General features: G+C 35.8%; 3 protein-coding genes and 1 pseudogene across 3 annotated transcripts; all 4 read left to right on the top strand.

The window, feature by feature from the left end:
• The first annotated feature begins 1379 nt into the window (after positions 1-1379).
• On the top strand, positions 1380-3902 carry LOC116127749 (annotated as a pseudogene).
• Positions 3903-5657: 1755 nt separating this feature from the next.
• Positions 5658-6219, top strand: LOC116127709 (54S ribosomal protein L19, mitochondrial). Its single transcript, XM_031413349.1, has one exon. The coding sequence runs from the start codon at positions 5658-5660 to the stop codon at positions 6123-6125; it is 468 nt and encodes a 155-aa protein (XP_031269209.1). The 3' UTR covers positions 6126-6219.
• A 2453-nt stretch (positions 6220-8672) lies between these two features.
• LOC116127816 (pentatricopeptide repeat-containing protein At2g17525, mitochondrial-like) lies at positions 8673-10500 on the top strand. The gene is given in 1 exon segment (XM_031413479.1): positions 8673-10500. A coding segment is annotated over 1 exon segment (1599 nt). The 5' UTR covers positions 8673-8901.
• A 2957-nt stretch (positions 10501-13457) lies between these two features.
• On the top strand, positions 13458-14911 carry LOC116127773 (amino acid transporter AVT3B-like). Its single transcript, XM_031413418.1, has one exon. The coding sequence runs from the start codon at positions 13623-13625 to the stop codon at positions 14907-14909; it is 1287 nt and encodes a 428-aa protein (XP_031269278.1). The 5' UTR covers positions 13458-13622; the 3' UTR covers positions 14910-14911.
• Positions 14912-15310: the final 399 nt, after the last annotated feature.

The following is a 15310-nucleotide window of genomic DNA, read 5'->3' on the forward strand; positions in this document are numbered from 1 at the left end:
ACACCACTCAAGCTGTAGACAATGATCCAATTTAAAAAATGAGAAAACTATGGCATGAATGTGATTCAATAACTTATCTAAATTGTAAGGATTCACCTGACCATGGCCAGAAATCCGTTTGTAATTTGCATCCTCCATTATTAGCTTGAGCTTATAGCTTGGGTCAGAAAATCAGAATTCACACTTCACCCTAAGGCGTCACTGCAACTTTGCCGATTGGTAGAATTGAAAGGGAAAATAGCCCAATGTTTACAACAGGGGCATTGTAACAAACGTTTGAAGTAATCCCAGATGAAAACGAAGTGTATAAAACTATTAAACCCAATAGCAAAATCTAGTATGGTGAAAACAACCAAATACAGATTGCAGAAATCATCAGCAAATCTCATGTTATTTAGAGATATAAAAAGGATGTTGGCAACTTCAGACGAAATGACAAGAAATGGCACAACTTTATGAAGAACAATGAGGGTTATCAAAAGTTGAAATGCAGCAATTTGTCTCGCAGGCTTAACTTGCCTTGAAAGGTGAGCTCTTAGGAATCGGAGGTAATTATCCAAATCGTGTAGATATTCCTCATTGATCACAGATTTTTTGCTTTTCCAATAGATGTTTAAGAAGGATTATACTTATAATCTATGTGAATGAAAGCTTTTCTCTGAATCCCATTTTCTGATTATAATAATAGTTATATGGCAGATGGGTTCTCACTGTTTACAGACCTCTTTAACCCATTGATTATATAAAAACAATATACAGTTTTAGTGCTTCTATGAATAATCCATAAAGCTATAGCTAGCTAACACTTAATTGAGACAAACTTGTGTATCTTTTTATCTGTTTATAGTAATAAGCTAAATTCTTCATGCACCGAAAGGTCTCAGTTTCACCAAATCTGTAAATTAATTTATATTCTTTTTGACCGGCATCTATAGACTATACCTAGGCATATTATGACAATCATTATCAACATGTGTAACACATGTCAACAAAATTCTATGATATCATGAAGGTTAGATTGGGAGGAATATGATAACCAATATTCAGGCACTTATGTTAATTTTCCATCAAACTTTCAAATTTTCTGCATAATGCATGTCCTACTACATTAATCTTAAAGTATTTAAAAATAGTTTAATATAGAAATAAATGAGGCAAAACTGTGAAATATGTAGATAATAATCTCCTCAATTTATAAAATCTCAAAGATCTTGTAACAACCTCAAATCTCTGACATAAAATATGCAACACATATTTATATTTATAAACATTGTTATATGAATTATATAAGTAGAATTAAGAGAGAAACAATTACGAGATAACTAAATAAACTGTAAAATCAAACATAAGCAAAGCAAGACAGGGGGGAAGAGATCCTGATGGGTAGTGAACAAGAAGATCTTAAAGTCAAGCACGCGAGAACCCCAGTGACAAACCTCCGTCCGGTTTACCGGGAAACTGGAATTTCCAGTGGCTTAACTTAACTACTTTTCTTTTCCCCTTCCCTTCCCTACTACTATGCTTCTGCCTTTCCCTCTTCTTTCTCTTCTTCTCTTCTTCATCCTCCTTTGAATTCTAAATTCTTTCAGATTCTGGGGTTATCGTGAAACCACCGTTTAAATCTTGGACAAGTTATTATTACAGTTTCTGACAGCTTTATTGTGGGGTTGTAAATATGCCTTCTTTTTAAGTTGTTTTCAAGGCTCAGCTAAGTGCATTGTATATACGAAAAAGGCTGGCTTTTTGTTTTAATTATATTGAATGGAGTAGGAGGAGTTAGTTTATTATGTCTGTCGGATTGTGGGGGGGAATGGCTGTTTCACACAAACACATAGCCAGATGGATGCCAAAAGTGTGTAATGGGAAGTGTCAGCAATTCAATTGAGGAAATGATGGAGTTTGGACATTCCAATCAAATCTCTCGGGAAACCCCCCAGGAGTCTCTCTACTGGTCAGGCATTGCAGTAGCTCTGCTTTTTGTCTGAACCGGTAGTAAAATCTTTATCTTTTTTCAATTGGGTATGCTCAGCAGTTAAGTTTTATCAATTGGGATGATGATTTTTTATGATTTGGGTTAAGAATTTTTTTGTAGTGGTGTGTTTGTTTGTGTAGAAAAGATATGTGAGAATTTCATGGAAATTTTGTGGGGATCCTTTTGATTCTGCTCATGAAAAAATAACAGCATTTTGCCATAGAATTTGTTGAAATTAAAGGGTTATTCTCTCAAAAACATCATAACATAAATCAGGAAAAAAGATTTTTTCTCTGATTCACTTTATGCCAAAAGTAATTCTGAAAATGTTTAAAATGGAAAATCAAATGCTGATTTTCTCTAATCTTGATACCGAGTAAGTAACACACATATAGGATTAGGACAGAAAGATGCAACCATGGCAAAATCTGAAATTCCTACAGCAAAGTGCTTGCTGGAAGTGGTATAACATTCTCTTTGAAGCGGTGCCATAATGCCCCATGATTATTTGAGCCCAAAACCGCTGCGTCTATTATCTGTCTGCTAATCTGGTTTATTCTGTGTGCTTCTGTGTGTACGTATGTGTGTGGATGGTTTGTTAGCTAAGGGGAACGCATATTTCTCAGTAGTTTCTTGATTAGTCTTTATAAACTTATCTCAGCCCATTGCTTTGATACCTGAGAATGAGAAACAGATTTGATTATTCTCACTGCCGTGAATGTGGAATAAGATTTATCTAAATATTTTCACTCTTTCTTCATGCAGGAACTAGAAAAGGAATTACAGGCTTAAAGCTACTGCCAGCTGATATCTGTGTTTTCACCTGTATTTCGTTCAGAAGCTATTCTGAGAAAGGACCAAAACAGTACATGGAGATGAGTTCATCTGTGTTGACAATCTTCGTGAAATCTTCCTTCATCTTCAAATTCCTCTTCTCCCGCAGCATTTTATGGGTATTAGCTGTGCGTTCCGTTGAAATACTTGTGATATATAGATGAAATCTCTGTTAATTTCATAATGACAGTTTTGGGGCATGACCAAACCAAGACATATGTGGCAATCTGTAACACTAAAATGATAATTACCTTGTATCCGAGTTCAATAGGTTGTGCACTGAAACATTTGCTCATAACTGCAGGTGTTTGATGGACATGGTGGCATCGATGCAGCAACTTTCACCAGAGTACATCCTCAAGTTTATAGTCGAAGACTCCCACTTCCAGCCGGCATAAAAAGGGTGTTAAGAATGCTTTTGCCAGGCTGACATGCACTTGCAGATGCCAAGTCTCTTGATAGTCCTCCGGCACCACTGCCTTGCTGTTTGTTGGACAGGTGTGGTCTTCATAGTTATAATCGACACATCCATAACTTCTGAATGTTGTTTGACACCAATCTTACAGAATGATGCTGATAGCCAATGCTGGAGATTCTCGAGCGAGCATAGTAGGCAAAGCTGGAAGAGCAATCGAATTGGCAAAATCATAACCCAAGTGTAACCTCCGAAAAGAAAAGAATCGAAAATAGGAGGTGTTATATACGACGTGTATTGAATGGCCAATTATCAGTAGCCGCGCTACTTGGAGACTGGCACATAGGGCTCAAAGGGTCAAATTGTCCCTCTAAGTTCAGAGCCAGAGTAGGAGAAATAATCCGGACGAAGAAGATGGATTCCATATCTTGGGGTGTGATGACTTGGATGTATGAGTAGCCAATGTGCAGTGACAATGGTGAGGAAAGCGCTAATGCAACATAATGATCCGAAAAGTGCTCAAGGCACTTGTGAAGAAGCTCTCGCGCAACCCATGTGACAATCTTACAGTTGTAGTAATCTGTTTTTCTGCAATCCACCTCAAGCATTGAAATTCCTAAATATCATAGAAGAAGAAGTATATCAGTGAAGGCCTGGATCATCTTAGGGCGCCTTGAATAGCTTATGAGCACGGTAGACTTGTTATGTAATTTTTTGTTTTGTTTTTTTTTTTTGGTTGTTGTTGTTGTTGACATGACTTAATGTAAGTCTTTTAACAGTTTTGGTAGTGTTTGTATTTTTGAGTTAATGGTGATATTCAAACATGTTATCTAATGAGAAATAATTCTTCTTCTCTTAATATGCTGAATGGATTGCATTTATTCTCACTGTAATGTCAAATGTGTGTACCACTGTGGAGAGCATAAATGACGTAGGTGTGATCAAATAGCAAGACTTTGGGTTGTCAGACTCTAGAGATCTTATGTTCGAGTCCTCCAAAGTGGTTATTTATTATAATTGTGACTTACTTGGCTTATTGAGGATTAGTTGAAATACACACAAGTTTTACCTGACCCATTAGATTTGTAGAGTATTCAATAGACCCTATAGATTAGTTAAGGTACACAAAAACTTTTTCTGGCCCATTGGGTTTGTAGGGTATCAAATGGACTTTGGTAGAATGTTCAATGAACTCCAGAGATTAGTTAAAGTAGGTACAAGCTTTACTTAGCTCATTGAGCTTATAAGATATTCAATGAATTCCGAAATTAGTTAAGGTACGCACAAACTAGCTCAAACATCTCGATTACCCCAAAAAAAAAAAAAAAAAAAAGGAACTGAGTTAACTAGTCAAAGAAGTTGCAATATGAATAAGGGCATATGCATAATAAATGATTGTATTTATTCCCATTATTTTGTGTCTAACATTACCATTGTTGAGAATAAAAACAACTTACCTGACCCATGAAATTTGTAGGTATTCAATAGACCCCGATGACTTACTTAGTCCATTGAGCTTGTAGGGTTCAATAGACCCCGATGACTTACCTGGCCCCTTAGGTTTGTAAGATATTCAATGGTCCTTAGTGACTTACCTAGCCTATTGGGCTTGTAGAGTGTTCAATGAACCCCGGACTTGTAAGGTGTTCAATGAACCTTGGTAACTTAATTGGCCCATTGGGCTTATAAGGTGTTCAATAAACCCTATGATTACTTGAGGTACGCACAAGCTTTACTTAACCCATTGGACTTGTAGGGTGTTCAATAAACCCCATAAATTATTTGTGGTACGCACAAACTTTACTTGGCCTATTGGACTTGTAAGGTGTTTAATAGACCCCAGTGATTAGTTAAGGTACACACAAATTAGTTCGGACAACCCAGTTACCAAAAAAAAAAAAAAACTCGGTTAACGAGTCAAAGAAGTTGCAATATGAATAAGGGCATATGTGTAATAAATTATTGTATTTATTCCCATTATTTTGCGTCTAACATTACCATTGTTGAGAATAAAAACAACTCTTATCTTTCTTTTCTTAAAGAAGAAATTTGTTTTCATAGAATAGTATTACACATACAATATTCTCATACAATATTTTTCATACAAATGACAAAAGATGATTAGGTAAAAGTTTAATTTTAATTTAAAATCAATCAAAAGATGATTGGACGAAAGTTTAATTTTAATTTAAAATCAATTAATTATATTTTACCACGTAATATTATATAAAAATGACATTTACATGCATCATTGTTGAGATTAAATATGATATCATTTTTCTCTTTTTAAAGAAAAATAAATAGCACATGATATGGGCTGGGCCTGGGATTCTCAAGCCCAACCCCAAGTTTGAGAAATTGCAAATAAACCCTCTTTGTCTCAAACTCAAGCAACTTACATTGCTCTCAGTTTACACTCCAAAACCCTCAGGCTACATGGCAACTTTAAAAGAGATCCTCACTCGCCGCCCGGTCGCCGCCACGATCAGGCTGACGGTGCCAGCCGGTGCCGCAAGGCCGGCTCCTCCGGTGGGTCCAGCTCTGGGTCAGTACCGACTCAATTTAATGGCTTTCTGCAAGGATTTCAATGCCCGTACACAAAAGTACAAGCCAGACACGCCGATGGCGGTGACGATTACGGCGTTCAAAGACAACACCTTCGAGTTCACTGTTAAGTCTCCTTCAGTCACGTGGTACCTTAAAAAGGTGGCGGGGATCGAGTCCGGTAGCGGCCGGCCTGGGCACGTGGTGGCCTCGACGTTGTCGCTTAAACATATTTATGAGATAGCAAAAGTTAAACAGTCGGACCCGTATTGCCAGTATATGCCGTTGGAGAGTATTTGTAAGTCCATTATTGGGACTGCCAACAGTATGGGGATTAAGGTTGTTAAGGAATTGGATTAAATTACATCAGTGTTTAGGGTTTTGTCTAAACAAAAATTTTGAAATGTTTGTACTTTTTTTATTCGGTGGATACGAATTGTTTTTGTTTTCTTAAGCTTTGATTTTTATGGGTTGTACCTCCCATTTCTCTAGTTAACGTTTATCAATCACACATTTTATGTGACTAAGATAATGTAGTGTATATTGCATAGTTTTTTATTCTGTTAGCCGTCTGTGTTATGAAAATGATATTGTGGTTACTATGACCCTTTGATTTTGTAGCATTCTCATGCATGATCTTAACATGGCGTGGTTAGGCATGGACATTGCCTTCTTTTTGGTTTTCCAAGAGTTCAGGCAAATGGTTGTTTTAATATCCTATGATTAATATGATTTTTAGCTTGAATTAACAGAGATCTATGCTGTGTATGGTGCCAGTTTGCTGAATATGTTGTCGATATTTGAGGGAGAATATTTGTTCTTGGTTAATGTTTCATCTTGAGGTGAATAAGTTGTGTTTGTATATTTTTTTTTCTTAAGTTCTGCTTTAATGGAAGTACTCCCCATTAGTGTAGTTCCATACCTATCATACACAGATCACACATCCCAGTCAGTGAAATGATTTTATTTACTATTCATATTTCGTTACTCCATTAAATTTTGAGGTGTTTGGAAATTTACATTGTAGGTTACAGCAACCCATTTGATTCAGTAGGACTAACCTGCATTATGCAAAGTCACAAGATTAGGCACTGTCAATGACTTCATTTGCACTTTAATAGATAGATGGTGAAATTTCAAGGGCTGTTGTTACTTTAATGTTCATTGAAATATTGGATTCAGTGCAAAGGTTATTTTGATATCTTGATTTAATGGAGATCTAATGTAGAAGTGTAATCCCCATCAAGCTAGTTAACATTTATCAATCACCTATTTTATGTTACTAAAATGATGATTTGTACATTTCATATGTGGTTACTTTGTTAATAATTGTGTTGCCGAAATGACATTTTGGTTACCATAATTTGTCGGTTTTGTGGCATTCTCATGCTGATCTGAATGTGGTAAGATTAGGCAGTGGACACTGATTTCATTCCATTTTTCAAAGGTAGTTGTTACTTTAGTGTTCATTGACTTGGTCGGTTCTGGAAAAAGGTTGCTTCCATATTGGATACGATTTTGAAGTTGGAATAATGGAGATTTATTATGTGACATCTGCCAATTTGCTGAATATGTTATCAAATTTTGAGGGAAAAATTCATTCATAGTGTGTTTTGTCAAGCAATTTCAATGGTTTTTAGCATATCATGAGGTTGCTGAAAAATAACTTCGGAGTAGTGGTTTAAACACTTGAACTAGATTTGCTGAAGGAGATGATACTGGTAGTTTTTTCTTCATATATTATTTGCTTGGTTGATATGGACATTGTGTGGCTCTATATCCTAGATTTCGCTGGATGCTAAATAAATTTCTTGGTTTATAGCTTTGAAGAATTATCTTTGGGTTTTGATTCTTAAGTTTGCTGGACTTAGCTCCTACTTTATCGTTGGAACTCAATCATCTATTGTCTTGTTTTTCTATTCCAACCTCCTTAGCATTACATCACAAATTGAATGCTAGAGATAGCTTTTTTTCTTTCGGGCATTTTTTTTTTTTTTTCTCCTATTGCTTGCAGTGTAATAGAAATTTGCTTTGTTTAAGCATGTTGAGTTTGTATTTCTTCTTGATTTTCTGGGTTTAGCAGCAAATCTTGGTATATTGTTTTAATATACAGTCTACTGGCCTCTGCTTGTGACCATTGATGGTTCCACCAGCTGCAATCTTTTCGTTCCTTGACTGATCTCTGAACAAATCATCTCCTATCTCTTTGTCTAAGACAAGAATTTGAATTGATTAAAATTCAAACTAATTAAGGAGAATGTCAACTTTATCAAGCTTAATGTGTTTGCTAAATTATTCATGCCAACTTTATCAAGCTTAATGTGTTGCTAAATTATTCATGCCCATATTATTGCTGTGATCACTTCATATCTTGTGAGTTATGAACTGACTAGCGACAGCAAGTTCCTGTCAAGTGGCAATTTTGTCAAGTTTTTGTCACCTATCATTCCATTAGGAACTGCAGATTTTTTGGTACTCAACAAGATATATTTACTTTTTTGTATAAATTAAGTACTCCATGTGCAAAATCCACCAGCCAGCAGCTTCCACACAAGTGAGTTTGCTAAGAGCAGTGGGTGATAAATGTGGAAAGAGTTCTATTTTGATGAAAGGGTTTTGTATAAACTCCATTACATCACAATTTGGATTAGTCAACCAAACATGAAAGAGTGATTTTTTACTTCATTTTTCAGTTTTGAATGGACTGAACTGAAGTCTTGTAAGCTTCCTTTTAAGTTGTGAAGTAACGAAGTATCGACTCTGAAACACTCCAAGAAGAAGAAGTGAGTCAGTTAAGAAAGTCGTAATTAACCATTGGAAAGAGCGTCCAAGAACTTCCTCAATGCTCAATATCTCAAACCCTTTAAAGCTTAGACTAATAAAAGCTACTACTTGTCTTAACCCACTTCTCACCTCGCAATCAAAACCCAGTTCCTCGTCATCCTTTCCAGTGCCAACTCACGAACATATAGCCCGTCTCATTTTAGATCAAAAATCAGCCTCCCAAGCTCTTCAGACATTCAAATGGGCTTCAAAAGTCCCAAATTTCACCCACTCACAATCCACTTACCGTGCTTTGATCTACAAATTATGTGCATTCCGTCGCTTTGACACCGTCAAGGAACTGCTTGATGAAATGCCCCACTCAATTCAATCACCCCCGGATGAATCTATTTTCATCACAATTGTCCGCGGTCTTGGCAGGGCGCGGATGATTAAAGAAGTTACTAAAGTCGTTGATTTGGTTTCAAGGTTTAATAAGGCGCCATCCCTTAAAATTTTTAATGCCATTCTTGACGTTCTTGTTAAGGAAGATATTGATTTGGCAAGAGCATTTTATAGGAAGAAGATGATGGCAAGTGGGATTCAAGGTGATGAATACACGTATGGTATTTTGATGAAGGGTCTTTGCTTGACTAACAGGATTGGTGATGGTTTTAACCTCTTGCAAGTTATGAAATCTCGGGGTGTAAAGCCGAGTAGTGTGATTTATAACACGTTGCTTCATGCACTTTGCAAAAATGGAAAAGTTGGGAGGGCAAGGAGTTTGATGAATGAGATGCAGGAACCCAATGACGTAACTTTTAACGTGTTGATATCTGCTTATTGCAAAGAAGAGAATTTAGTTAATGCTCTTGTGTTATTGGAGAAATGCTTTAATTTTGGCTATGTACCTAATATTGTCACTGTTACTAAGGTTGTGGAACTTCTATGCAATGCAAGCCGTGTAACGGAAGCTGTTGAAATTTTTGAGAGAGTAGAGAGCAAGGGAGGTGTAATTGATGTCACTGCTTATAACACCTTGATAAAGGGTTTTTGTAGATTAGGGAAGGCGAAAGTTGGGCATCGGTTTTTGAAAGAGATGGAGAGGAAGGGTTGTCTTCCGAATGCAGACACATATAATATATTGATTTCTGGTTTTTGTGAATCTGAGATGTTGGATTTAGCTCTTGATATGTTTAATGATATGAAAACAGATGGGATCAATTGGAACTTTGTTACATATGATACATTAATTAAGGGTTTGTGCTCAGGAGGGAGGATAAAAGACGGGTTTAAGATTTTAGAACTGATGGAGGATGGTAAAGAGGGTTCCAAGGGCCGCATTAGTCCATATAATAGTGTGTTGTATGGTTTGTACAAGGACAATCAACAGGATGAAGCACTTGGGTTTCTAACAAACATGGAAAAGTTATTCCCAAAAGCTGTTGATAGAAGCTTAAGGATATTAGGCTTTTGTGAGGATGGTAGCATAGATAACGTGAAAAAGGTCTTCAATCAGATGACTGAAGAAGGGGGAGTTCCAAATGTTCTTGTTTATGATTGCTTAATCCATGGTTTTTGCCGAAAAGAGCACGTGCGAGAAGCATTTGAACTAATGAATGAGATGATTGAGCATGGCTATTTTCCAGTTGCATCGACATTCAATGCTCTGATTAGTGAGTTTTGCAGGCAAGGAAATGTTGTGACAGCTTTGAAGCTGATGGAGGATATAGTAAGGAGAGGCTCTGTACCTGATAGAGAAAGTTATAATCCTTTGATTGATGCTTTTTGTAGGAAGGGAGATATCCAGAACGCTCTGAAGATCTTCTCACACATGGTGGAGAAAGGTCTCCTTCCAGATTATTCAACATGGAACTCTTTGCTTCTTTGTCTTAGTCAACAAACAATATGGTTAGAGAGCAAGAATATGTCCAATCTAAACAAATTATTGCAATAGATTATAAAGACTTGAATCATCATTCTTGGAGCTATAGCACTTACATATTATCTGCAGTGGTATTTTGATGTGTTATTATCACCATCAGTGATGCCCCAAATGGTTTTAACTGGTCATTAATGAACAAAACTGTCAAAATTCTAGAACAGAAAGGTATAATATCACAAGAGTTCTTGCTTACTTATCAAATTTGTCATGTCACTTTCTCCGCATAACAGTTTTAAAGAAGTGGTAAGGAGTTTTAGTTTTACCATTAAAATGAAATCTTCTATACAATGGATGTTCATACAACCAACTAATCATAAGACGTGTTTATGTTATTCTTGTTGATGTAATACGTCATTATTAGTTAATTGTATACATAATATAGCATTAGTGCATCAAATAGACATATAATTAACTAATAAGAGTTTGTCTATATAACTTATTTGTGAGTGGTCCAGATAGTTAAGATGGATTGGAGATGATATGAATAAACATATGGTTTCAAATTTAATTATCTAACAATAAATTATTGTGTTAATTTCTACTTAAAATTAATTGAAATATGTGTAAATGGACTTATTTGATTATAAGATGGTTTCCTGCCTATATAATAGAAAACAAAGTGAATTGATATACGTAATATAAATGATAAGATGACTTGCCTCTATACAAAGATAAGAAAGAAGAATCAAAGACAGGCAGGCAACCTGGTCCAATAAGACTGAGCCATAACGTGTACGGATAGTAATAAAGTCTTAGTCATTTGGCCCACAACATGTTAGGTTCCTTGTATTTTTCCATTTGTATGGTGGAGGTTGCAGAATTTATGCGCATAGCGACACTTTTATCAAACATTTTTGTAATTGTATTAGCCGTTATAATTGACTGTGTGATCGATTAGATGTCGACTCAATGATTTGTGTTCGTTGTTTTTGTTAGGCCATAAAAATCTGGGCTGCTTATTACTTACTATCTATGATCACATAACCTATTTATCAAATGAAAATGATTTTACCTTGACCCAATTGAATCATTCTGCCAAAGATAAGAGATTTGTTTTTATTTTTCGTCCTTTTTTCACTTTATGTCTTGTTGAGATCTTGTTTTCATGGAGGATGGTGTCAATTTCCATATGGGTTCTTGGACATTCTACCAACTTCTTACCACTCCATTTCTTTCCAATTGGCTTCTTTCATGATTCAAATTTGTCAAGTGGTATTCTATCAATCACAATAATATTACTTTATTTGCACAATTAAAAGGTAAAGAAAAACTTACCTATAACTATCTATAAGTAGTTTAATGGTTCATTTGAGATTTATTGGTGTATTATTTAAGAGAGATTAAGTTTGAATTTTTAAGACTATTAATAAGAGGTAGTTATTAGAGGTTTATTTGACCGTTAACTTTAAGGTTTCCAGGAAATTAGTTATAGATAAACGTCTCCAAAGTTTTTTTTTAATTTTCATATTTAGATTAAGGACGGACGTTCCTTGTTTGCAGACACCTATCCAAAATGAAGGGATCCATCCCTAAATGTTTTTTAATTTTTTAAAAAGAATTGTTAATAGACGGGCGTCCATTAAAATATGAACGCTCGTCCAATATTTAGGGACAACCGTCCATAACCTATGAACGACCGTCCCTAATTTTTATAAAAAAAAATTATTCCATTTTACTGATGGACGGGCGTCCTTTAAATGGGGACGCCCGTCCGTAGTAAATGGACCCATGTCCACATAATATGGACGGAAAACGTGTCTGGTTTGCTGGTGTGAATCAAGGGATACGTAGGGCAGTATAAGATTTTGGTATAAAAATACCGGTGTCCGTAGCATTATTGTTACTTTATTTGCTCAATTAAAAGGTAAAGAAAAACTTACGTATAACTACCTCTATGTAGTTTGGTGGTTCATTTGTGACTTCTAAATGTATTATTCAAGAAGTATTGAATTTGAATCCTCACGACTATTAATAAATGGTAGTTATTGCAGATTTACCTAACCGTTAACTTTAAGACCCCCGAAAAACTAATTTAGGTACGCGTAAACTGACCCAAATACCCTAGGATGCCAAAAAACCCGAGAATTAGTAGAGGTAAGACGTATATATGAGTTTATATATAATTTGTATGGATAGTAATACACAATAATCACAATTCGGACACGGGATTTATTTTCTGTGGGTTCACATGTACTGGATAAAAAATATTGGCACGAGGTTTATTTTCTTATTATTTTATAGATACAAAAAGGTTTAACTTTAGTCAACAAAAGTAAGCAAATATATATCGGGCAAGTAAGGGCATTATTGACATTTCAGTGGTTTTAATAAAGGAAATCTAATCACTTTTATCCTGTCGGAGAGATTTGTTCAATTATAGGGCTTCCCTTGAAATTAAAATAAATTAAGATTTTTTAGTTTTTACCCAAAAGAAATTAAAACCACAATAGTTAAGTACATATAGATCCCTCGAGTTTAGACTAATTTTCCACTAATAATATTACACTCACAAATCATTTTTACTAACTTTCTTTCACAAACATGACATGTCAACTCATAATTTATCAGCTCGTAATGAGTCTCGTCTGTCCAAATGTTAGCTAACCAATTGCAAGCTGCCACGTTAGCGTTTATGAGAGAAAATTGTGAAAAGTGTTTGTAAACCTATCTTTATTCATTTTTCACTTATCAATCATAAGACATAAAGTAACACTTTGCTTTCTATCCGTTTACAAAGAAAAGGGTGCTCTTGTAATTTCATTGTTTTATTTTAATAGTTGAAACCTGACGACATTATACTGTTGGAGATATTTTTTAAATTTTAGGGATCACAAAAAAAAAACCGAAAATACGAGTAGATGATGTGTTACTTTTTAACCAAATAAAAAGTGGATCAATGTGTTACTTTTTTAACTTGAGGGATGTAAATGTATTTATCCCAACACCTATTATTTAACATTACACAACAGTACGAACTCTCGCGATTATAAATCTTTTCTTCATCTCCAGTCTCCATCTTTCATCGCCATAAAGCAACAATCTTTCAACAACTCTTCTCAAAACTTCTGAATCCCCATTTGCAAATCAACCCATCTCTCTCTCAAAATTTCACCAATTCGATCAAAATTGGAGCTAATTAAAATCAAATCATGGGGTTTGATAAAGAGGCAAGTTCGTCTTCACATGTGTTGCCTCCTTTTCCCAGAGAAGATACTCCACTTTTAACCAAATCACCGCAACTTTCTACTCGATCCAAGACCTTTGCAAACGTTTTTATAGCCATAGTTGGTGCTGGAGTTTTAGGCCTCCCGTACACCTTCAAAAAAACAGGATGGATCATGGGCTCACTCATGCTCTTCTCTGTTGCAGCTTTGACCTATTACTGTATGATGCTCTTGGTTGTCACACGCCGGAAGCTTGACACTCTTAATGGCTTCTCAAAAATTGCCTCATTTGGTGATCTCGGGTTTGCTGTGTGTGGTTCAATTGGTCGTCTTGTTGTTGATGCCATGATTGTCCTTGCGCAAGCTGGGTTTTGTATCAGTTACCTCATTTTTATTGCTAATACTTTGGCTCATTTATTTAATAAATCATACGATGATGTTACTAGTGCTGGTAAAATTCTAGGTTTTTTGACCCCAAAAGCTTTATATATTTGGGGTTGTTTTCCTTTTCAATTGGGGTTAAATTCAATTCCATCATTGACCCATTTGGCTCCTCTGAGTATTTTTGCTGATGTGGTTGATCTTGGAGCTATGGGGGTGGTGATGGTGGAGGATGTCATGATTTTCCTCAAAAAGATGCCTGATTTAAAGGCTTTTGGTGATTTTTCTGTGTTTGCTTATGGTATTGGTGTGGCAGTTTATGCTTTTGAAGGTGTTGGCATGATAATGCCACTGGAATCTGAGACTAGAAACAAAGGTAGATTTGGGAAAATACTAGCCTTATGTATGGTTTTCATTTCTTTGTTATATGTAGCATTTGGGGCTTTAGGTTACTTTGCATTTGGTGAAGACACGAAAGATATAATCACTACCAACCTTGGACCAGGAGTGGTGAGCGCTCTGGTGCAGCTGGGACTGTGCATCAATCTGTTCTTCACTTTTCCACTGATGATGAACCCGGTTTATGAGGTTTTCGAGAGGCGATTTTGTGATTACAGGTACTGCATGTGGCTGAGATGGTTGATTGTATTGGCAGTGAGTCTGGTGGCTCTACTGGTGCCTAATTTTGCAGACTTTTTATCACTGGTGGGGAGTAGTGTGTGCTGTGTCCTGGGATTTGTGTTGCCTGCTTTGTTCCATTGGTTGGTGTTCAAGGAAGAACTGGGATGGAGCGGCATTGCTTGGGATGGTTGCATTGTGGCATTTGGAGTGATCATTGGAATCACAGGAACCTACTCTTCACTAATGGAGATTTTTGCATCCAAAGCTTAAGAGTTGAGTTGAGTTGAGGCCTTTTGATTGTTATTAGAAGAAATAAACCAATGTTGTTAATATGAGTTAGTTTTTTGAATGTGAAATTGTGTGTTGTAATATTATTATTAGTATTATGTGTAGCTTGTTCAAAATTATTGTGAACAGGTAATCAATCAATTGCAGCTGATCTATTATTTTATCTGTAATGTTTTAAATCTATCAATCTTTTGATGTTGGATGAAATAATGGGTGCGTCCCTCCCTGAAATGGTTAATTAGATGGATCCACACGTCTTTTTGTTTCACATTTACACAAAGGCGTGTAGCATTTGAGTTCTCCTTTTATTTAAGGCTATCAAAAGGAACTGAGTTGTATAAATTTTTTCTATTTTTGTCCTCATCTGTTAACTTATTTAGAAG

Source organism: Pistacia vera, unplaced genomic scaffold (genome assembly GCF_008641045.1).
Source record: "Pistacia vera cultivar Batoury unplaced genomic scaffold, PisVer_v2 Contig195, whole genome shotgun sequence".
Taxonomy (NCBI): Eukaryota; Viridiplantae; Streptophyta; class Magnoliopsida; order Sapindales; family Anacardiaceae; genus Pistacia; species Pistacia vera.